Source organism: Lepidochelys kempii, chromosome 4, assembly GCF_965140285.1.
Source record: "Lepidochelys kempii isolate rLepKem1 chromosome 4, rLepKem1.hap1, whole genome shotgun sequence".
Lineage (NCBI taxonomy): Eukaryota > Metazoa > Chordata > Testudines > Cheloniidae > Lepidochelys > Lepidochelys kempii.
Genome location: NC_136383.1, coordinates 140,230,795 through 140,252,981, shown reverse-complemented (window position 1 = coordinate 140,252,981; position 22,187 = coordinate 140,230,795). Strand labels below are relative to the sequence as shown.

General features: G+C 53.9%; 1 protein-coding gene across 3 annotated transcripts in view; it reads left to right on the top strand.

Moving 5' to 3' along the window:
- ADISSP (adipose secreted signaling protein) overlaps window positions 1-22,187 on the top strand; it is a 148,094-nt gene that overhangs the window by 33,996 nt on the left and 91,911 nt on the right. For all 3 annotated transcript variants that reach the window (XM_073343070.2, XM_073343069.2, XM_073343068.2), the window contains one exon: window positions 2,773-2,869. In XM_073343070.2, coding sequence (XP_073199171.1) covers window positions 2,851-2,869 — 19 coding nt within the window. In that variant the 5' untranslated portion in view covers window positions 2,773-2,850. The remainder of the gene's footprint in view (window positions 1-2,772; window positions 2,870-22,187) is intronic.

Sequence of the window (22,187 nt, the reverse complement as noted above, 5' to 3'; positions counted from 1 at the left end):
TCAGGATTCTTTTTCCTAATTGCCCAAGGAAATCCCAGGTTCTCTTTAAAAATAGGCACTATATTAGCAGTGTGCCAGTCTTCAGAGACATTTGCTGTCTGAGTCGCAGTTGCCATACAAGGAGGTCTGAGTTTGCAAGTAATTTTTTTTCTGTTGGCTAGCCCCCCCTACTCCCTCCGGGATCAGATGATCAAGCTGGGTATTTTCCTTCTCCTGCGTCATCACCAGTTATGAAGGTTTTGCAGGTCAACGCTCCAGTGGGATTGTATAGACATAATTTTTGCCGTTTCTTGTTTGAAAAAGGGACCTTATCAGTGATGTATGCCGACAGCCCTTGGCCCTTGCGTCTGCTGTCAGGGCTGATCAGGCAGTTCGCTGTGCAGCTGGCTGGTGCCATGGAGATTGTGGTGGAGTGAAAGGCTTGTTTTGCCTTCTTTACAGCAGTGGCATTGTCCTGGAAGCAGTGGATGTGCTGCTGGCGAAGGGATCCCGGCGGCTGGTTTTGTTTTTAACATCACTGGCGTCTAATGGTCTCCCGGAGCTCATCTGTCGACCACGGCGATAGTCTTGGTCGGTGTGGTGGCGGGGGGAGCGGATGGCTTGGGGCCACGGTGTTGGTGGTGGGGGACGTCAGTCAGGAGATTGTACTCTTACACTAACTCATGGGGGTCTTGGCCGGGTATCTGGGTGGCTTGTTCTCTTTGGACAAGTTGAAAGTCCTAGGGAGGGTCAGCGGTCTTTGCGGGCGGGTCATCTAGGGTTGCTCGCTACCCCTCTGACCTCTGCCTGGGTGAGGCGTTGGTCGGACCAGGAGAGTGGTATGTTGGTGGCATCTCCAATATTCAGGCTTAGGCTGAAGATAGAATCCGGGATGTGTCCAGCTGCATGTGTAGGTCCAGAGGCCGCCTGGGAGAATCTCCTGGTTTCCATGTAGGCCGTGAGGCCAGGTACCACTGCATCGCTGAGATTGTCTATTTGACGGCTTGAGGACTAGGAATCTGAGGGCCTCAGTACTGTGCTGGGCAGCAGCTCTGTAAACGCCTCAGCTTCCCATCTGGCGCTCTGGACACCACTAGGAGTCCTAGGTTCCTCTTGTCCTTCGTCTGGCAGATCATATAGATGCACTCCAGTGTCTTTTTTTCTGTGATGGGGCCTCTTCTGCATTTTGAGGCCGGAGGGGACCGGGACAGCTACTCCACCTTGAGGTGGCATTGAACCACGTCTTGTGATGCAGGCAGGGCCAGGTGCTTCATCCCAAATGAGAGCATGGAGGGTGCTGCAGCATCAATGAGGAGAGAATGGGGGAGACGGGCGGTTTGACTAGAACTGTGGCAAAGCCCTGTTTTTATCTCTGATGTGTCTGCAAACTTTCAATAGAAGTGTGCTCTGGTGTCTGATACAAACTGTTCTGTGTCGAGACTGGAGAAATGTTGTAATGTTAAAAAAAAAAAAAAAAGTGTGAATGAAACTGTAGCTGGTTCCGGCTGGGTGGGGGGGAATACATTAAGGATATTTTTTGGGGGGTTAAAAACCCAAGTGTTAGGTAAAGGCTGCGTTTTACACCATTTCTGGGAGATATATCAGTGCTCGAATTCTTGGGATACACCCCTGCTGTTTGAAACCTGTCTCTGGATAATCACACTCTCCTGCTTTTAGAATAGAAGAATATTTACTTACCATCGTTTTAGCTGTATGTCTCAGTGCTTTGAAAGTCAAGGTTGTACGGGCCCTCTCCATTATACAGATGGGGAAACTGAGGCACAGATGCTTTTTGCTCAGTGTCACACGGCAAGCTAGTTGCTGGGAATAGGTCTTCTGTCTCCCAGTTGCCTGCTCCACTAAACCAGGCTGCTGCCCTTCCTTTTGGAAGGAGATTGGTGTCCTTATGAAACGCTTCTACTTTTATATTGCTTGGCACGTTTATTGTTTGTATTGCGGTAACACCTGGCAGGCTCAGCTACGATCAGGGTCGGGTTGTTCAGAGTGCTGGAGGGAGGCAGCATAAGAGGCAGCTCCTGCCCCCAGAATCACAGTAGACGAGACACAGGGCGGGAGAAAGGAAGTGTGTTATGGGGATCCGAGGCCCAGAGGTTAAGTGACTCCCTTGGGGTCACCTGGGGAGTCTGTGGCAGGGCTGGGGACTGAGCCCTGTTTGCTGTGTGTCCAGCCAAGCCCAGAGTTTGTCACCCAAGTGGCTGAAGACGACAGCTTGAGGGCTGAAGTAGGTTCCAGGGTACTTATTTGAGTGCTCCTTTGTTTCCAAGAAGCAAGAGGATCTTTTAATTCTTATACGCTGCAGGAAAGCTGCTCTCACCATCCACTTCCCCACTGAGCATTGCTTAGCCTGCTTTAACCCTTGGGGTTGTCCTGCCTCAGCAGTACTGCAAATAGATAGAGCCTCTGCATGACTACAAATGCAGGACTGTGTTCAGCTGTATGTTCCAGGATCCAAGTTCCAGCTGGAGGATTGGATTTTACAGGGGATGTTCTGCTCTTGCTTCCACTTGTCTCACCGCAGCACTAGCTTGGTTTTCTGTGTGTCTTACCCTTGTCAGGTTTCAGAGTAGCAGCCGTGTTAGTCTGTATCTGCAAAAAGAAAAGGAGTACTTGTACCCCTGTCAGACGCTAGGACCCAGAAGAAGCCTTTTCGGGCGCTGATCGGATGCAGTGCTTCAATGCAAGACCTTCCTGCAGCCAGTGATTGGGTGATAGGTTGATTCTTCCCTCTGCTAACCTGTGGACCGTCTAATTCTGTCCCCTTCCCTTCCCCAGCTCCTGTTCGAAGAGGTCGCTTTGTGGAGGATGGCCTTCTGCCCATTCGTTTGAAGTTTTAACACACTTGTGGGATAGATGGCTGCAGCTAATAAGGGTAAGTTACCATGCTGCGGGGGCTCTCTGATCTGCGTAAGCAGGGACCTAGCTCCTGGTCTCTTGCAAGTTGAATTGTTTTTCTATGCTACTTGCAGAAACCAGGCTAAGACAGGGTGGGAAATTTGAAATTCAAAATTGGTTAGCCCTAGACGTCAAATCTTGTCTCTGATTTTGAAAGTTGAACTTCCCTTCCGCTTTAGATTTTAGAACTTGGACATGTATTAATCCTATATTTTGGGGAGGCGGGTGCTGGCGCTTCTCCCAACCCTTCGCAATTAACTACCGAGTCTGATCTAGAGCCATTTCTTCAAGCCGTGGTCGTGAGACGAGTCGCCTTGATCGACGCACCGTAACTTTGTTTGTGCGCCCACCTGGACATCTGTAGCTTCGATTGGGAGCTCTTGCAAGTGAAGCCAGGATAGGGAGGGGGAATCCGATGACATTTTGTGTCTTTGCTGCAACTTGAGCGACTGCCTGCGCTTTGAGTCTGCAGTGGGAATGAGTCTTGCTGCGGTACTTAGCCAGATGCAATCCAGGGGCTTGCCAGGGTACTGGCAATGCCTCCCTCAATCAGGGAGAGGGGCTGGGTCAATAAGTGAGGGGGGTGTGATGGGGGAGAGACAGGCTGCCTTTTCTCATTGCCGGTGGGGTTTGGCTGCAGGCTGGTGTATTTTCAGTCCATGATCCCAGCTGTCTGTTAAATGGCTTTCCTGTGCCCTGCTCAGTGCTTAGTCCGGTCCTTGCAATTCAGTCAGTTTGATTTTGTTCGTGCCAGAGAGATGACCTGGGAAGGAAGTTGGTGCTATGTACCCTGGGGCACCAGGGCTCGGGGCTCACAAAGACAGAAGAAGCTGTCTGTGGGTCTCCTTGCTTGTTTTTGTTTTAAAGTGCCCAGCGCGTTTCTCTCCTCTCCTTATCCTCTCGGTCTGGGAGTGAACTTGGACACTATCGGACGCCTCTATTGGCTGCTGGGGGCTGCTTGTTTCCCCCCAAAGGGATTTTAACCAGAAACATGTGAGCTCTTCCCTCCTGCACTGAAAATCTGCCAGTGCAGCTGGCTCTGGTTCCACTCTCCGTAAACTACTGAACAGTGGCCAAGCAGGGGATCCCGGGGCCAGTGCTGAGGGCTCTCCCTCCTTGCTGTGGCTACAGGGTTGGGATGCCTGAGACCCTGCCCTCCTCCTTGGGCTGGCTGCTCAGTCTGCAGCAGCCCCTGTTAGCGCCAGGACGCTTGAGGCTTTGCGGGGGGGGTAGGTTAGAGGAGACCCTCTTAGGCTGGTGTGGCCACTGAACGTTGAGACCCCAAAGGCTTCCTAGGCTGAAGGACAAACCTGCACCTTGCACCGCTGGTAACTATGGATGTCCCAGCACTGCCATCCTGCTCCGCTGGGAGAGGGGAGTTTAAAGGGGGGGAGTAGTGGGGGGCAGGGTCCTACCTTTGCTCCATGGCAGCCCCTTTGTTGGTGCTCTGCCAAGATGGCATTCTGCAGGCCGAGGGGATCATAGCTGGATCCCACCCTGCTGCTCTGCTTGGCCAACTGTCGCCTCTCAGTGGGACGTGTAGAATCGAAGGGGCTGTGTCACTAGGGAAGTGCTGAGCCTGTGTTCATGTGTCCTGACTCGCCGTGGCTGGGTGGGTCTCGTCCCCAACACCTAGTGGGGGCTTGTGGATGGGGAGAGGTGCCAATGCAGACTCGGGTCTGAATGAGCTACAGGGAGCTCTGGGGGTTCCCTGCCCCCCTGGAGATGATGGGGCTGGTAGTTACTAGCCCGCTGTTTGTTCTGCTGCTTGCTGTCCCTCTCACAACACCCTGTCCAGCCACCCCCTTTCCAGGGGAAAGGAACCATCTGAGGTTCCCTTGCGCTGCATTTCAACCCTGCTCAGCCTGAGACTTGCTTAGCCAGGCCGGGGGAGCCTCTGCCCTGGGCCTGGGCATAGCTGTGCAGGGCAGTGGTCACTAGGCTGGGCCATCTGGTGATAGACTACGGTGACCCTGCAGAGGAGAGGGTAGGTGAAAATCGCTCATGGTGTTGGCCAACTTCTCCCCTTCCATGGCAGATCCTAGAGTAAGATGCCTTCCCCCCAGCCCACCCAAAGGGATGTGAGAGAGATGCACAGCTAGATAATCTCTCTAATCTGGAGTGAGCATCTTTCTTGCTGATTCACGTTCCTGCGTTGCGAGGTATCTGCCCCAGTCCCTTTGCATGCAGGTCAGGCGTGCCCTGGCGTTTGCACCTGGCGGGGTTGCTGTTGTGGCTACGCAAGCTGGTTTTATTTCAAGTTCCTCACAGCTCAGCGTAGCCTAATTGCTTTGTGAGGAGCTGGACCTTGGCAGCCAGGTGCTGTCTGTGTTGCCGTCGTGCCTCGAGGACGCTGCTGTGATGGGGGCCCTGTTGCACTAGGCTCCGCTGCGCATGCTCACAGTACGAGAGTGTGAACTCCCTCTGACTATCTCTATCGGGAAGATCTGCTGCATCCTCTTGCTCTGAGACCGGAGCTGAAGTGACCTGCCCAAGGTCACCCAGGGAGTCTGGCAGAACCAGGAACTGGACCAGGTTTCCTGAGTCCCAGTCCAGAGCCTTATGCAATAGGGCACCCTTCCTTGCGGTCTGACTGCTGGGTTTGTTACAGTGTAGCACTGTCCGCATGCCTGGTGCTTTCTGGACAATGAGAGCAAGGTCCCTGCACAGAAGAGTTTGCCACCTAATGTAAATATTATCTCTGATTTTAATTCCTCCTTTTATCCTGAAAGATCCCAAAGCACTTTACCTTCTGGGATCACTTCCCACCACTGAAATGCAGTCACCTCTGGTGCTGGACTCAGGAGGTGTTGAACAGCACACAGCCAGCCTGTGGGACAAAGAGAGGACTAGCTGTCGTTGAAACTGTACAGTGAATCTAGTTACTCCGACTAAAAACACCTTGCTGTTGTGAAAGTGCCGGTTTTTTTTAAGAACCACAAATGGTCAGGGCCTCTGGTCTATATTTCCTCTGGAAGACTCCCCCAACCCCCTCCCAAGATTCCCTAGCCCCGCGCTGGGGCACTGCTTATGCTGTCTCGGAATGCCTCGTAACAGATACCCACTTGCTGCTGCACTGTGGGTTTTCCTAGGCAGTCTCCCATCTAAGATCAACTAGCCCTGACCCTGCCTGCTTAGCTGCTGAGACCTGCTGAGTTTGTAGCATGAGGTGGTGTGGGTGACTTCTGGGGTGAACCCACAAAAAGGAGAGGTGATGGGAGGCTGTAAGAGTCCCTGGATAGATCCATCCCAGCCCACCGCGGCTTGAATCTGTTGAGGGGCTATGTAGCAGACGCATCAATTCCTCCATAGCCGACGCATCTCCTTGGGAGCATGGCATCCATACCCGGCCTCCAGGGCATGGCCATATCTGGGGATGTCCGCTACAGCCAAGTGTCTAGAAGCAGCCTCTGGATCCCAGTGATTGTGGGTTGGCTTTGTGTTTCCAATCAGCACTGCCACAGACTGCCCACTCTCAGCCCCACTCTCTCTGCCCCTCTGCGGCTGGGTCTTGGAATGAAGGACTGCAGAGATGCTGGGATGGATGGCCTAGTGGAGAGGGAATTAACCTAGGACCTGGGTTCAAGTCCTTGCTGCATCACAGACTCCCTATATGACCTTAGGCATGCCCCAGAGTGTTTCTCCCTCAGTTTCCCATCTGTACAATGGGGATAATAGGCCTGCCTCACAGGGAGGTTGTGAAGATAAATCCATTAAGGACTGAGGCTCAGATCCTACGACGATGGGTGTAAGTGGATGAGGAAGTCAGACCTGCCACTTCTCCCCCTTTCCCTTTTGTTCTCTCCATCTGCCAGTTGAGCAGTGTGTCTGGCGGCTCCCCTCTGCCCCATCCTTTGGCTTCAGCATCCTTGTTTGGTGCCCGCGAAACAGCCAGGGAGCAGAGGCAATGGGTGCCTGTTACCCTCAGCCCTGGGTGGGCTGCGGGGGTCCCTTTCGAGGGCTGGAGTTCTAATTCCATTAATTCCCGAGTGCTGTACGAATCCTGCAGTGGAGGGAGCGGCACCTGATGCTGGGCGCAGACTCGTGCATTTGAAGCATTTGTTTTGAATGCAAATGGAAGCAGGGTTTTGCCAAGCGATTTTGGAGGAACAATGCTGCGTTAATTATTCTCACATTTTGGTAGTTGAAAAAGACTCTTTGTGCTTCAAAGGTTTTCTTTAAGAATGTAGCAATCTGCTCTGGCGTCTCTGCCAGCCGGGAGCCTTTGGGACGGCTGCTGTACGGTGCTGGGGCGGGGGAACAAACCTGTCACTCGACCCTACGCAGAGCCCCGGGCCTGGTGGAAGTGGAGGTTTCTCTCTGCCTCGAGAGGGTCTGTGCGCCATGAGTGCTGGGCTGTGGAGGGCATTAGGGGAGGGCATGAGTACTAGATCTTCCGCTGTGCGTAACCACTGCCACCGTCCCGTGTGGAGCAGGAACGTCAGGGACCCCCCCTCTGCACCTTGCCCTAGGCTTGGCTACTAGGGCTCCGTTCATGGAGAGAGGTTTTAACCAGTGTCTCTCCCCCTATCCATCCCATTGTCTTTGCATCAGGGCATCGCCTTGTTCCTGGGGCGAGGAGCGTGACTGGCCATCACGGTGTGGTGTGCCCTGCGTCTCTTTCCTCCGGTGGCAGAGGAGGCGTTTCCCATGGCCCAGGTGCGTTTCGTGCCCTGCGTGGGTGCCCCGAGGCTCATGGTAGCAGAGGAGCTGGAGCTGCAGCACTGGCCCTCCGCTCCGTAGTTTGTGGTGTAGAGGGTCATCTTGGGAGGGCAGGGCGCCAGGCAGAGGAGCAGTTGGCTTTGAGGACAGAGGGCTGTGGAGGAATGCTGCTGGCTGCTCTTAATCAGCTGCACGTTTTGGCATTTTAGAGCTGTCACGAAATACGTGAGTTGCAAATGTAACAGCGTTGGGGTGGGGGTGGGCAGCTCTCAGCCAAATAATCTCACCAGCAGAACCACCTCCTCCTCCCGCCAAACCTGGGTGTGGAGGGGTTAGAAACGCCCAGCCGGCCAAGCGTTCCCTTCTCCAGGAACACAGTTCACAAAGGAGGACAGAGCCCTGCAGCTCAGTCCCTTTCACGGGGCCTCCCACCCTCCGGGCCACGCATCTTGGCAAGCAGGATGTGAACAGGCAGAAAGAATTCCGAGAAGAACTCCCCAGGAACCCGTTCAGCCGCATGGTCCTTTGTGACTTCAGCCAAAGTATCTGGCTCCCATGCCAGACAAAGATGCTTGGCTGGAAGGGACGCCTATTCTGAGCTCATCTGGGGAGGTCTGTGTTCCGATGGCCTGTTAAACACGTATCTAATCAGCTGGTCTCACATGCTTGCAAGCCAATGGGAGCCGGCTGTTTGGCGTAATCCATGTGCTGTCTTCCCACAAGGTTTATCTCGTACGTGGCCCAATGGCCTGAGAGAGGAGGCCCCCACAAAGCCAGGTGCCATGTGGGTCCAGGTGCAAATGGAATCCTTCTGAGACCATATCCTGCTAATTATCAAGGGGTAGCCGTGTTAGTCTGTGTCCACAAAAACAACAAGGAGTCCGGTGGCACCTTAAAGACTAACAGATTTATTTGAGCATAAGCTTTCATGGGTAAAAACCCCACTACTTCAGATGCATGGAGTGAAAACTACAGATGCAGACATAAATATACTGGCACATGAAGAGAAGGGAGATACCTCACAAGTGGAGAACCAGTGTTGACAGGGCCAATTTGATCAGGGTGGATGTAGTCCACTCCCAATAATAGATGAGGAGGTGTCAATTCAAGGAGAGGCAAAGCTGCTTTTGTAATGAGCCAGCCACTCCCAGTCCCTATTCAAGCCCAAATTAATGGTGTTAAATTTGCAAATGAATTTTAGTTCTGCTGTTTCTCTTTGAAGTCTGTTTCTGAAATTTTTTTCTTCAAGTATAGCTACTTTCAAATCTGTTATAGAATGTCCAGGAAGATTGAAGTGTTCTCCCACTGGCTTTTGTATGTTACCGTTCCTGATGTCTGATCTGTGCCCATTTATTCTTTTACGTAGGGACTGTCCATTTTGGCCAATGTACGTGGCAGAGGGGCATTGGTGGCACATGATGACATATATAACATTAGAAGGCGTGCAGGTGAATGAGCCTCTGATGGTGTGGCTGATGTGGTTGAGTCCTCTGGTGTCGCTAGAGTAGATATGGGGACAGAGTAGGCAACGAGTTTGCTACAGGGATTGGTTCCTGGGTTAGTGTTTCTGTGGTGTGGTGTGTAGTTGCTGGTGAGTATTTGCTTCAGTTTGGGGGGCTGTCTGTAAGCAAGGACTGGCCTGCCTCCCAAGGTCTGGGAGAGTGAGTGATTGTTTTCCAGGATAGGTTGTAGATTGTTGATAATGTGCTGGAGAGGTCAATGCTGGCTCTCCACTTGTGAGGTATCTCCCTTCTCTTCATGTGCCAGTATATTTATGTCTGCCTCTGTAATTTTCACTCCATGGATCTGAAGAAGTGGGGTTTTTACCCACAAAAGCTTATACGCAAATAAATCTGTTAGTCTTTAAGGTGCCACCGGACTCCTTGTTGTTATCCTGCTAATGGTCGCAATCTGCCCCCAGCGTTGAAATGGGGAAAGATGGTACAGCAAGCAGGAGGAAGAGGACTGAGTGGCCAATGTGATGAAAGGATGGTGCTGGATAAGTTACGTATGTGGGTGTCTGCCTCTGAAATCCAAAGCAGCATCGCACAGGGTCAGGCTGTGAATGAGACCCCACTTGTCAGGGGTCGGCACCAAGGCAGGGGTGGCTGGTTCGAATCCTTCCAGGGAAGTGGGAATGGTCTGGCAGGGAGGATGCTAGGGGCTGGGCTGGCTAGCCTGAAGGTAGGAGCCCTCGGGCAGCCCCGGCTGGGAAGGAGGAGGGTTAGGCAGGGGTTTGGCTTTACAAACTCCAGGCAAGGGAATAACTTATGACTTTATACAGAGTGTATGTGTGTGTGGACAGCCTTTGCCTGTGCACTGTTGATGCCACTTTACACCTTCACACCAGGCAGCTGCGCCGCAGACTGGGCGGCTGTTTCTGCAAATTGGGTCTGCAAAACCAGAAGCAGTCTAGGGACCAGTATTTGCTAAGTGCCCAGGCCTGGACACAGACTTTCCATTGAAGGCAGGGAGTCCCAGCGTGCAGAGGAGCTGCAGCAGGTGGTCCACACTGAGTGCCCTTAATTCCAGGAGGCAACGCTTGCAGTCCTGCCTTCCCTTGCTTCGAGCCTTGCCTTTTGCTGTGGCAGCACAGAAGCCTGTCCATGGTCTTTGGAGAACCTGAGGACTCCAGCGACTGTCCATTCCTGGCTGGCCTTCAGGCACGACCATAATAAACGATTAGCCATAATAGAGTTGCTTTAGGCACATGCGGTATCTGTGGCCATGGGCATTATTTTGCTACTCTGAGCACGGCACTTCTTGCTCCGGGAGTCTGGACAATAGGATTTTTCCATAGCAAAATCTGTGGGTTGGGCCCTTGGCAAGCCCTGTGAGCCAGGGCTCTTTCATCTGTCGTCAAACCTCTTTCACCCATGGGCCTCTCAGTGTCACAGGTGTGTGATCCACAGGCGGGTGCGAGAAGGAATGTGAAGGACTTCCAGTCCCAGTAGTGAATTTGCTCATTAGCTGGTGAAACCTCAGGACAGGTGAGTGACTGTGGAACTGATGGGATCTGGAGGTGGTTCAAATACCCTGCCATCTCCTCAAAGGCTTGAGGTGCTGGAAGACGAGCCAAGTGGCTCTTTCTGGTAGTTGAGATGCCTGGATCAAGTGTTATGGCAGCTGGTGCAGCCCAGCTGTCTGGGAGCTTCCGGGTGACACTGCGGAATTGCAAGGATGCTGGTGCAGGTAGACAGTTGAAGGCAGCCCCATGTGCTGTCCTAGTTCTCTAGTAAGGTGGCGTGGCAGATGGAGCAGCGTTAGGAGTGAGGGCTGTCTGTCTGATACATATCCACCCTTTCTCTGCGGAGAAACTGATTTGGGAAGCCTGGCGTCAAACCAAAGGCAGGATGCTCCAAGATCCTTGAGAATGGAACCTGGGAGCATCTGCTGCATGCAGTGAAAACTTGGGTCTAGCTCTAGCAAACCCCAGGCTTCCTTAAGCCCCCCGCTGTATGTCCCTCAGGATCCAAGCTAATTTGCCAGCCACCTTGTGAGTCCAAATGGCTAGAACCCTAATTTCTCAATAACCTTCTTTTTTTAATAAACCCTACAGATTACATCCACAGCTGGGATGGGTCATTCAGTCCTTTGTTCAGAGCTTCAGTTTGTAGCAAGGTTCCTCCAGAAGTAAGAAGCAGGATTGAAGACAAAATGGAGCGGTTTTCAGGGCCTTTTATATTCTCTGCTCTTGGAAGGACACCCCTTTGTTCTTACTGTGGAAAATCACAGCAGCAGGATGGAGTCTGGAGTCAGTCACATGGGCAAGTCACATGTCCACGCATGACTCCGTTTGTAGGCCGACACCATTGTTTACGTGTTAGTTTGAACGTTCCCAGGAAAGCTCAGATGTGGATTGGCGTCTCCCAAAGTTCATAGTCAGTTAAGTGTTTCTTTATTGAGCACTTACTGAGAATAGTCCTTTCTCAAGAAGCTGACCAAATGCTTCACTGAGGCTACTTGGAATCAAATACGTTTGAGATACAAGTACATAGCCCATATTCATAACTTCAAATACAAAAATGATACACACAGCTAGCATAATTATAATCAGCAAATCATAACCTCTTCATAGACACCTCACACGACAACCTTTGTACAATATTTGCTGCAAATGTATAACGGTGGTTGCAATAATGATCTATACAGTTACAGTTTGTCGATAACGTCACACTGTTAATCAAGGCTATTGCCTGCTGTGATTGGGTGACACGGGGGAGTGGCTGAGCAGGTGGAAATGACCTTTCGTGCTTTTCGAAAGGGCTTCCCAGTCTGATGCTGGACAAAGCCACGTCCGGTTTTGTGTCCGTCCTGGATTGGGGGAAAACCCTAGAAAAGCAGGACTGTCCTGTTTAATACCACACAAGTGGCCTGCCTGGGTCCTAAGCTCTGACTTAGGGCCCAAGGGGCTGCTGCAGTGGGAAGAACACTGGGGCCCAAATCCTCAAAGGTATTTAGGCACCCATCTCCCAGTATGTTAGGCACCTAAATACCTTTAAGGATCTGGGGCTTGGTCTTTTGCCACTTCCTAACTTGTAATCCTCTTACCACGTCCCCTCTAAACTGAGTTTAAGTGTATTTTGGGCACAGTGCATGAAGGTCCTCACTGCAGGCGCCGACTCCGTGGGTGTTCCAGGGCTGGGGCACCCACAGAAAAAAAATAGTGGGGTGCTCAGCACCCACACAGCCAAAAAACTGATCGGTGGCTGCTGCCAAACAGCTCTTTGGTGGCTCGGGGAAGGATGGAGAGCAGCATGTGGTGTGTCGGTGAGGGCCACGGGGAGGGGGCAGAGCAGAGGCGGGACCTTGGGGAAAGGAGCGGAGTGGGGGCGGATGGGTAAATTAGAAATTTGTGCTTATGGTCCTCACTCAACAGAAACTAAGAAATGACAAAATACTGTATTTATATGAAGCTCTTTAAACACACGTGTCCTCAGCTGAGGTAGCTGAAGGTCTGACCCACAGAGTTTTAAACCACTTTGATTTTACAATATCTTGGCAGCCGTTGTTGTGTTTGAGACCCTGGGGAGGTTGAGTCGTTTTCATTGCTGCCTCTTAAAAGAACAAACTCCAAGACTGTGCAGTTCAGAGTTATCACTCCCTGTCATCGTGTGGGTTGTTTGAGACTGCGCCCGGCTATGTGTCTATTTAGCAAGGCCATGCGTCGGAGCGACAGTCCGTTGTAAAAGGCTTTGCAGACGCTATACACGTTTGGACTCTGCGCTGATGGTGTCTGGGGCCCTGTATTCAGGTCAGAGCTGCTGCTGAGTCGGGCTCTGCTGGGCAGAAGGTGAATGGAGAAATGCCCTTGTCATGTGGAAAGACACACATGGGCAAAGCGAGAAGGGAGTGGGGACAGAATCTTCGAAGGGTCAGGCTTGGAGGGACCTTGAGAGGTCATGTAGTAGCGCATCTAACCCATCAGAAAGAAGCAAAAAAGGCGAGGCACGCACAATTTGTTCTCCTTTGCCGGTGGCCTGGAAGGCCCTTTGCTTTCATAGTGTCTCCTCGAAATAGTGTCTGGTACTGCACGGATTTGTGGCTGGAGGAGAGGTGGTGGGTGGGAAGCCACTAATACAGAGCAGGGCCCCAGCTAGCAAAGGGGCAGAGGTTTGTGTTTGAAAACAGAAGCACAGCCCCAGTAATGGAAGGGGGAGGGGAAGGCAGGAAGTGTGGGCTCATGTTTCCACATTCATTCTCTGCTGCTTTCCTGTTTAAGAGTCACGATTGAGCTATCTTTAGAGAGCAACTGTTCCACGAAGGCTCTTATATCGTCCTCATCACCAGAGTATCTGGGTTCATTAAGCCGAGAGACTAACATTAGTTACCCGTGGCTCGTTCTCTCGCTCTTATCCTGGCCCCCAGGGGGAGAATTGTGTGTGCCAGGGAGTGTTTTGTTTTGCTAGGGTCTTGTTTTGATGTTTAAATGTTCACATTGCTCTGTGTGGGTGGAAGAGACGGCAGGGTGGGAGAGAGCACCTGGCATGTGGAGCAGGAGGTGGGCTTGTGACGGTCCTTCGTTCATTTCACAGGCTCGGGCCAGCCCCTGAGAAAGTTCCATCTCCTCCACAGACGAGCTTTCCCCTCATTGTGGAAAGTTCCATGGGGCTAGAGGAGTGAAATCGACCGTGATCTTCATCTCGGAGCTTTAGGCTCTTTTAGATATCCAGGCCATGGAGTACCTTGGCCTCGACTCGGTATTCTGTGGGCAGCCAGGGTAGGGAGAGGTGGACAGGTGTGCCCAAGGAGCTGTTCTGTATGAGCTGAACTTTCCGAAGTCCTGCAGGTTTCACATCCAGCGAAATCTGTAAGTCACCCTGTTACCCCTCTGCCTTAGCCAAAGAGGAATCTGTTGGTGCTAAACTATGTGACAGCTGCCCGCCACTCCAGTCTGTTAGCCAGCCAAACAAACCCTTAGGACTCCGCCAGTCCGGACTTGGCCTTGCAGATTAACCCTTGGTGTACGTCAGTGCCCAAATTCTCCAGAAAAGTCGCCGTGCAACAGCCAGCCCCTGATCCTGGCTGCCCGTGGAAATCAAGTGCACTGTTTCCAGAGACCGATTCCACACCAGCACATCGGCTCAGCTGAGGTGCCCACCTCACTCGACTAGATCAGCACGGAGATGAAGTAAGAATAAAACAAAAATGAGTTTGTTAATAAAGTACAGAGAGATCTGAATGATGCGAAGCAAAGAGAATAGAAACACAAAATGGTTACAAATGAAACAAAAGTATCATACGCTTTCTAGTGATTAAAACTGACCACGTTACAATCCTTGTCGAAGGCAGTTTTCTCACCGACAGCCACTTCTTAGCATCACCAGCACACATGGCCGAGGAGCCACCATTCATAGAGGTCCAGAGCACTGATCCCTTTGTTTCCTCAGTGCTGGATAACCAACAAGTCCTCTTATTGTCTGTCTTTGTTCTGAATCCTGTGTCTCCCGTGCTGATTTCACATCCTCAAGGTTGTTTGCTTCTCCTGTTTCCCTCAGATGCAAATGACCTGTCCATTGTTTCTGACATCACCATGCTCAATTTACATTAGGCGCAGGGAGATAATGATCCTCTGTCTTGTCTGGAAGAAAACCTGATCATCCTCACCTCAGTCCCTGGAAAAATCATGGAGCAGGTCCTCAAAGAATCAATCCTGAAGCACTTGCATGAGAGGAAAGTGATCAGGAACAGCCAGCATGGATTCACCAAGGGAAGGTCATGCCTGACTAATCTAATCGCCTTTTATGATGAGATTACTGGTTCTGTGGATGAAGGGAAAGCAGTGGATGTATTGTTTCTTGACTTTAGCAAAGCTTTTGACACGGTCTCCCACAGTATTCTTCTCAGCAAGTTAAAGAAGTATGGGCTGGATGAATGCACTATAAGGTGGATAGAAAGCTGGCTAGATTGTCAGGCTCAACGGGTAGTGATCAATGGCTCCATGTCTAGTTGGCAGCCGGTATCAAGTGGAGTGCCCCAAGGGTCGGTCCTGGGGCCAGTTTTGTTCAATATCTTCATAAATGATCTGGAGGATGGTGTGGATTGCACTCTCAGCAAATTTGCGGATGATACTAAACTGGGAGGAGTGGTAGATACGCTGGAGGGCAGGGATAGGATACAGAAGGACCTAGACAAATTGGAGGATTGGGCCAAAAGAAATCTGATGAGGTTCAATAAGGATAAGTGCAGGGTCCTGCACTTAGGACGGAAGAACCCAATGCACAGCTACAGACTAGGGACCGAATGGCTAGGCAGCAGTTCTGCGGAAAAGGACCTAGGGGTGACAGTGGACGAGAAGCTGGATATGAGTCAGCAGTGTGCCCTTGTTGCCAAGAAGGCCAATGGCATTTTGGGATGTATAAGTAGGGGCATAGCGAGCAGATCGAGGGGTGTGATCGTTCCCCTCTATTCGACATTGGTGAGGCCTCATCTGGAGTACTGTGTCCAGTTTTGGGCCTCACACTTCAAGAAGGATGTGGATAAATTGGAGAGAGTCCAGCGAAGGGCAACAAAAATGATTAGGGGACTGGAACACATGAGTTATGAGGAGAGGCTGAGGGAGCTGGGATTGTTTAGCCTGCAGAAGAGAAGAATGAGGGGGGATTTGATAGCTGCTTTCAACTACCTGAAAGGGGGTTCCAAAGAGGATGGCTCTAGACTGTTCTCAATGGTAGCAGATGACAGAACGAGGAGTAATGGTCTCAAGTTGCAGTGGGGGAGGTTTAGATTGGATATTAGGAAAAACTTTTTCACTAAGAGGGTGGTGAAACACTGGAATGCATTGCCTAGGGAGGTGGTTGAATCTCCTTCCTTAGAGGTTTTTAAGGTCAGGCTTGACAAAGCCCTGGCAGGGATGATTTAACTGGGAATTGGTCCTGCTTTGAGCAGGGGGTTGGACTAGATGACCTTCTGGGGTCCCTTCCAACCCTGATATTCTACGATTCTATGATTCTATCCCTTTGGTTAACAGACTTTAAAGCATTAGTAAGTATCCATAATTCCTTCTAATGTTAATACACAGAGTTCACAGTGATATTAATCACCAGTGTGTCACCAGCTTTCATCTGATATCTCACATGGCATCCTGATAGATAGGTGTCATGACGGCAGCGTGTTGGGTGTCGTGAGTTTGTCAGGGGTGATGGGAGTAGCTGTACTTGGTAGTGAAGCCTTTGCAATTGGGCATTAGGGGGCTCTTGGGGTCACAATATTGCATAGCTGGAGAGTCCATCGGGGAGGTGATAAAGGCATGAATGACTGAGGCCAGGTCTTTGTCCTCCACGATGGGATGGAGTTTCCTAGCAGCCAGAGACGTTAGCAGCATCCATGCTTTTTATGTGAGAGCTCAGCATCAGCAGGGAATCCAAGAGTACTCCTAGGCCAGGGGTCGGCAACCTTTCAGAAGCGGTGTGCCGAGTCCTCATTTATTCACTTTAATTTAAGGTTTCGTGTGCCAGTGTTACATTTTAACGTTTTTTAGAAGGTCTCTCTCTCTCTCTCTCTCTCTAAGTCTATATATTACATAACTAAACTATTGTCGTATGTAAAGTAAACTAGGAGGAGGGGCAGGCATGCTTCATTTAAAATTAAATTAAAACGCTGATCTTACGCCGCCGGCCCGCGCAGCCCACTGCCAGCCTGGGGTTTCGTTCACCTAGGCTGGCAGCAGGCTGAGCGGGGCCTGCGGCCGGGACCCGGGCTAGCAAGGGACTGGCAGCCGGGACCCCAGACCGGCAGTGGGCTGAGCGGGGCTGACAGCCGGGACCCCAGACCGGCAGTGGGCTGAGCGGGGCTGACAGCCAGGACCCCAGACCGGCAGTGGGCTGAGCGGGGCCTGCGGCCGGGACCCCGGCTGGCAAGGGACTGGCAGCCAGAATCCCAGACCAGCAGCGGGCTGGGTGGGGCCAGTGGCCGGGATCCCAGACCAGCAGTGGGCTGAGCAGCTCAGCCCACTGCCGCTCAGCCCGCTGCCGGTCTGGGGTTCCATCCGCTGGCTCCTGCCAGCCAGGGTCCCAGTTGCCAGCCCCACTCAGACCACTGCCAGTCTGGGATCCCGGCCCTGCCCACATAGAGTGGGTACCTACCTTCTCCCTTGTTCTAGCCCATTTTCTTCCTCTCTCTCTGCACTGAGCTGAGGGTGGGAGTGCACTGACCACAGGGCTGGGGGTGAAGGAGAAGGCTGGGGGTTGGGGTGTAGGGTTTGGCCAGCAGCTAGAATGAGGGAGGGGGTTCAGGGTTGGGGTTTGGGTGTGGAGTCTGGAGTGTTTACCTGGGCAGCTCCCATTTGGTGCAAGGGCTGCAGGTGGGAAGGTGGGGGGGGGTGTGCAGGAGCTCCCGTTTGGTGCTCAGGGTGGGGGTGGGAATGTGGGGGGGTCCAAGAGTCAGGACATGGGGTTTGAGGGGGCTGGGGGCATGTGAGGAGGGGGCTGGGGTCAGGGCAGAGGGCTCGGTTGTGTGTGTGGGGGGGTGTACGGGTCAGGGCAGGAGGCTGGGGTGTGTGGCTGTGTGTGTGAGGGGGTGCAGGGGTCAGGGCAGAGGGCTGGGTGTGTGTGTGTGGGGGTGTACGGGTCAGGGCAGGAGGCTGGGGTGTGTGGGTGGGTGGGTGGTGTAGGGGTCAGGGCAGAGGGCTGGGTGTGTGAGGGGGTGTAGGGGTCAGGGCAGAGGGCTGTGTGTGTGAGGGGGTGCAGGGGTCAGGGCAGAGGGCTCGGTTGTGTGTGTGAGGGGGTGTACGGGTCAGGGCAGGAGGCTGGGGTGTGTGTGTGTGTGTGGGGGTGTAGGGGTCAGGGCAGAGGGCTGGGTGTGTGGGTGGGGGGGTGTACGGGTCAGGGCAGGAGGCTGGGGTGTGTGGGTGTGTGTGTGGGGGTGCAGGGGTCAGGGCAGGAGGCTGGGGTGGGGGGGTGGGTGGTGTAGGGGTCAGGGCAGGAGGCTGGGGTGGGGGGGTGGGTGGTGTAGGGGTCAGGGCAGGAGGCTGGGGTGGGGGGGTGGGTGGTGTAGGGGTCAGGGCAGGAGGCTGGGGTGGGGGGGTGGGTGGTGTAGGGGTCAGGGCAGAGGGCTGGGTGTGTGGGTGGGGGGGTGTACGGGTCAGGGCAGGAGGCTGGGGTGGGGGGGTGTACGGGTCAGGGCAGGAGGCTGGGGTGGGGGGGTGTGTGGGTGGGGGGGTGTACGGGTCAGGGCAGGAGGCTGGGGTGGGTGGGTGTGAGGGGGTGCAGGGGTCAGGGCAGGAGGCTGGGGTGGGTGGGTGTGTGGGGGTGCAGGGGTCAGGGCAGGAGGCTGGGGTGGGTGGGTGGGTGGTGTAGGGGTCAGGGCAGGAGGCTGGGGTGGGTGGGTGGGTGGTGTACGGGTCAGGGCAGGAGGCTGGGGTGGGTGGGTGTGAGGGGGTGCAGGGGTCAGGGCAGGAGGCTGGGGTGGGGGGTGTACGGGTCAGGGCAGGAGGCTGGGGTGGGTGGGTGGGTGGTGTACGGGTCAGGGCAGGAGGCTGGGGTGGGTGGGTGTGAGGGGGTGCAGGGGTCAGGGCAGGAGGCTGGGGTGGGTGGGAGGTGCTCCCTGCCCAGAGTGGCTCACGGCAGAGGGCTGGAGGGGATATGCCCTGATTCCACCCCCGTCCCCCCTTTTTCTCCGCCTCCTCCCAGAGCAGCGAGCGCCCTGGGGCTCCACTTCTTCCCCCTCCTGCGCAAGGGCCATGAGCCGATCAGCCGCCGGGAGGGAGAGGAGGAAGGGCAGGAAGAGTACTTGGGGGAAGAGGCGGGGGAGGGTGGAGCTTGCCTGCCCTGCAGCAGCAGCCGGCGGGAGGTGTGGGGTGGAGAAGAGCAGGTCGGGGCGGGCAGGATTTTTAATGGCTCGCAGCTGCCTGCCGGGGTCCCGGCCTGGGTTTGGCAGCGGGCGGAGCAGGGCTGGTGGCTGGGACCCGGCAGGCAGCAGCGTGCCATTAAAAATCGACTCCTGTGCCGTCTTTGGCACGTGTGCCATAGGTTGCCGACCCCTGTCCTAGACTATGGACTGAATTGACCAACTGTCAGGGGTGAAAGTAACTTAGATGACTTACTGGTACGCAGGGTGGCCGGGGTCCTGGGCAAGATGGGGGAGTGTGCCCCTAGGCCCCCAGAAGGGGTGGGGCCTTAGGCAGAAGGGGCGGAGCTGGGGCCAAAATCCCCCAGCCAGCCCTTCAGTGCTGCCCGGCCTGTGCCACCTGGGGCTTTGGCAGTGATTTAAAGGGCCCTGAGCTCCTGGCAGCAGCTGGAGCCCCCAGACCCCACCACCACCACGACCCGAGGGCTCCGGTGGCCATTTAAAGGGCCCAGGGCTCTGACCGCAGGCGCGGTGGCGGCAGCAGCAACCAGGAGCCACAGACCCTTTAAATCTCCGCCAGAGCCCTGGGGTAGCAGCAGCGTCAGCCGGGAGCCCCAGGCCCTTTAAATCGCCATCCCTACGGCAGCAGCTGAAGCTGCGGGCCCTTTAAATCGCTGGGCCATGGGGCAGCTGCCCCTTTTGCCTCCCCCCCATCAGTGGCCCTGCCAGTACAGTCAGCAGTTTCTTCCTGATACATTGGACCAGACGGGACTGGCTCACTTTTACCTCTGCCAATTGTGGATGTGAACCTTCCACCAAAGGAGACTGCGCTGTGGCAGCAGACTCCTCAAAGTACTTTCTTCTGCCCACGGCTTCACCTCTGTCTTGCTCAGGTTCCACTTCAGCCCGCCGCTCTTCATCCATGAGCTGATCTCCTCCAAGCACTGGGCCGGGCTGATGGCCAGGCTGCGGCTCTGTGTGGTGAAGGAGAGGTGGAGCTGTCTCCTCTGCATATTGCTGGCACTGGACTCTGTGTCGTCTGACCCGTGCACCTCCTGGCTGCATGTAGATTTTGAATAGGACCAGAGAGAGAATTGATCCCTGTGGAACTCCTCAGATGAGGGGCCTATCGATGGAGGATTGATCCCTGGGGGACTCCTCAGATGAGGGGCCCATCTCTCCTCAGGAAGGACTCAGACCATTTTAGTGCCTTACCCTGGGCCCTGCCGTCACAGCAGTATCCCATGGGCGATGGTGTCGAATGCTGCAGAGGGGCCCAGGGGGATGGGCCCTCTGTCCACTGACAGATCATCAGAACCACTAACATGGTTCCAGTCCCATGTCCTGGCCTGAATCCAGTTTGTGCCAGGTCTAGGCTATTGGTGTCAATTAGATGCGCTTGTAGGCGGTCTATGGCTGCTTCTCTGTGAGCTTGCTCAGGAACGGGAGCTTCAACAGCAGCTGGCTGTTGGCTAGAAGCGATGTGCCTAGGGTGGGTTTCTTTGGGGTTGGTTGGGTTATTGCATGTTTGGAGGAGGAAGGGATGATTCCTGCCCTGAGCTAGGGGTGGGCTGGTCCCACCAGGAGTGGCCTCAGAGGCTCATGACTCCCACCAGCTGGGAGGGGCAGGGCTGGATTCACAGCTCTTGGGTCGAGTGTCCTCAGGACATTTTGGACACTGTAAAGGAGTGAGTGAGATGAGCTCTGGGACTGCAAGGGGCTGTTGGTAGGTGGATCCAGGCTGTTGGAGAGGCCTTCCCGAATGTGTGCGATTGTTTCAGGGCGGTTGGATGATCGCTCTGCACAGCACTTGGTGCTCGGTGCTGATGCAGGCTGTAGACACGCAGGATTGAAGAAGGGTTCACCACCCTGGCTAGCTCCTCAGGGCAGGACACGTCCGCTTCAGTGGAGGCTGCTAGGCAGGTTCTTTTGGCCTGTAATCCAGCCTCAGCGTAGGCTTGGTGGGATCCATTAGGTTTTATCCTGTGTTTAGCAGCCTTCGTTTTCTGCCATCAGCACTCGAGTTTCCAGGCCCTTTCTCCATCCAGCACCGGGAGTCAGGAACTGCGGAGATGTGGGCGATGGGGAAGGAGGGGCTGCTGGGGCCAGTGTGCCGATGGAGGAGGCTAGAGTGCAGTGATGGTGATTCACCAAGTCTTCAACTTCTTGTCCTGTGCGGGGAGCGCTGCTCTCCTCTGGCTTTGGGGTTTGGTGGGGTCTGTGCGTCAGCGTGGTTGAATCAGAGACACGGGGATCTCATTGCCTGGGAGCTGGGAGAGCTCCCACTCACTGCCTTAGGGCTTGTCTACACTACAAAATGAGGTAGACGTAAGTTAGGTCAACCTATAGTCACCATGACAATTAAATCGACTGTTGGTGTCCGCACTGCCCTTCTTCTGCCAGTGGTTCACGTCCTCACCAGGAGTGCATGCACTGACGGAAGTGGGGCATTGTGGGGCACTGCCAGCTGGAGTGTGGGTGCAGTGACAGCTGCCTGTGGGTCACAGCTGGAGTCCCCCGCACCTCGGATGACCACCAGAGCCAGGGCTGAAATGTGAAATAATAGCAGCCATTAAACTGACAAGAATGTCAATTTCATGTCCCTGCTGTGAAATTGAGCCCCATGTTGGGCTCACAGCTTGGGCCGTCAGCGCAGGGGATAGGGGGCTCCAGCTGTCAGCTCAGTGCAGGGCTGACAGACAACAGGCCATGTAAGTAATGTGGTGTCTGTCTACACGGACACTGTGTCACCCTAACTGTGTCGGTCTAAGCACTACGCCTTACATCAGTGGGAGTACCATCGTAGTGCAGACGCTGACAGCATTAGGTCGACATAAGCTGCCTTGTTGTGTAGACCAAGCCTTAGTGAGTGGCTGGTCTGCTCAGGACAGCAGCTGGATTGCAATCTCCTTGATATTGATAGCAGAACTGAAGAGCAGGGCCTGGACATGACCGGCTGGGTGGGCTGGATCAGGGGCAACTTGTGAGCGTCTGAAGGAGGGGAGTAAGGAGAGGAGATCTGGGGCTTTTGCATCTGCAGCCTCATTGACCTGAATGTTGAAATCTCCCAGGATGGCTGGTCTGAGTATTTCCTAGCCATCTCCAAGAAAACTCCTTTGTGAGCTCGTTAGCTTTGGGTGTGTAAATGAGCATAAAATCTGTTAGCTTCGCCCCTGGTTTCTGCTGTCAGAGGAATGAATTTGGATGACTGTCTTACCCCAGCCACCTCTTTTTGGAATTGATGTTTGCAGAGGAGATTAATGCAGTGCCGCTTGTCCTGCCTGGGGCTGCAATGTACTGAGCATTCTGGGGGGCCGAGCTGGGCAAGCACAGGGCTAGGGCAGCTG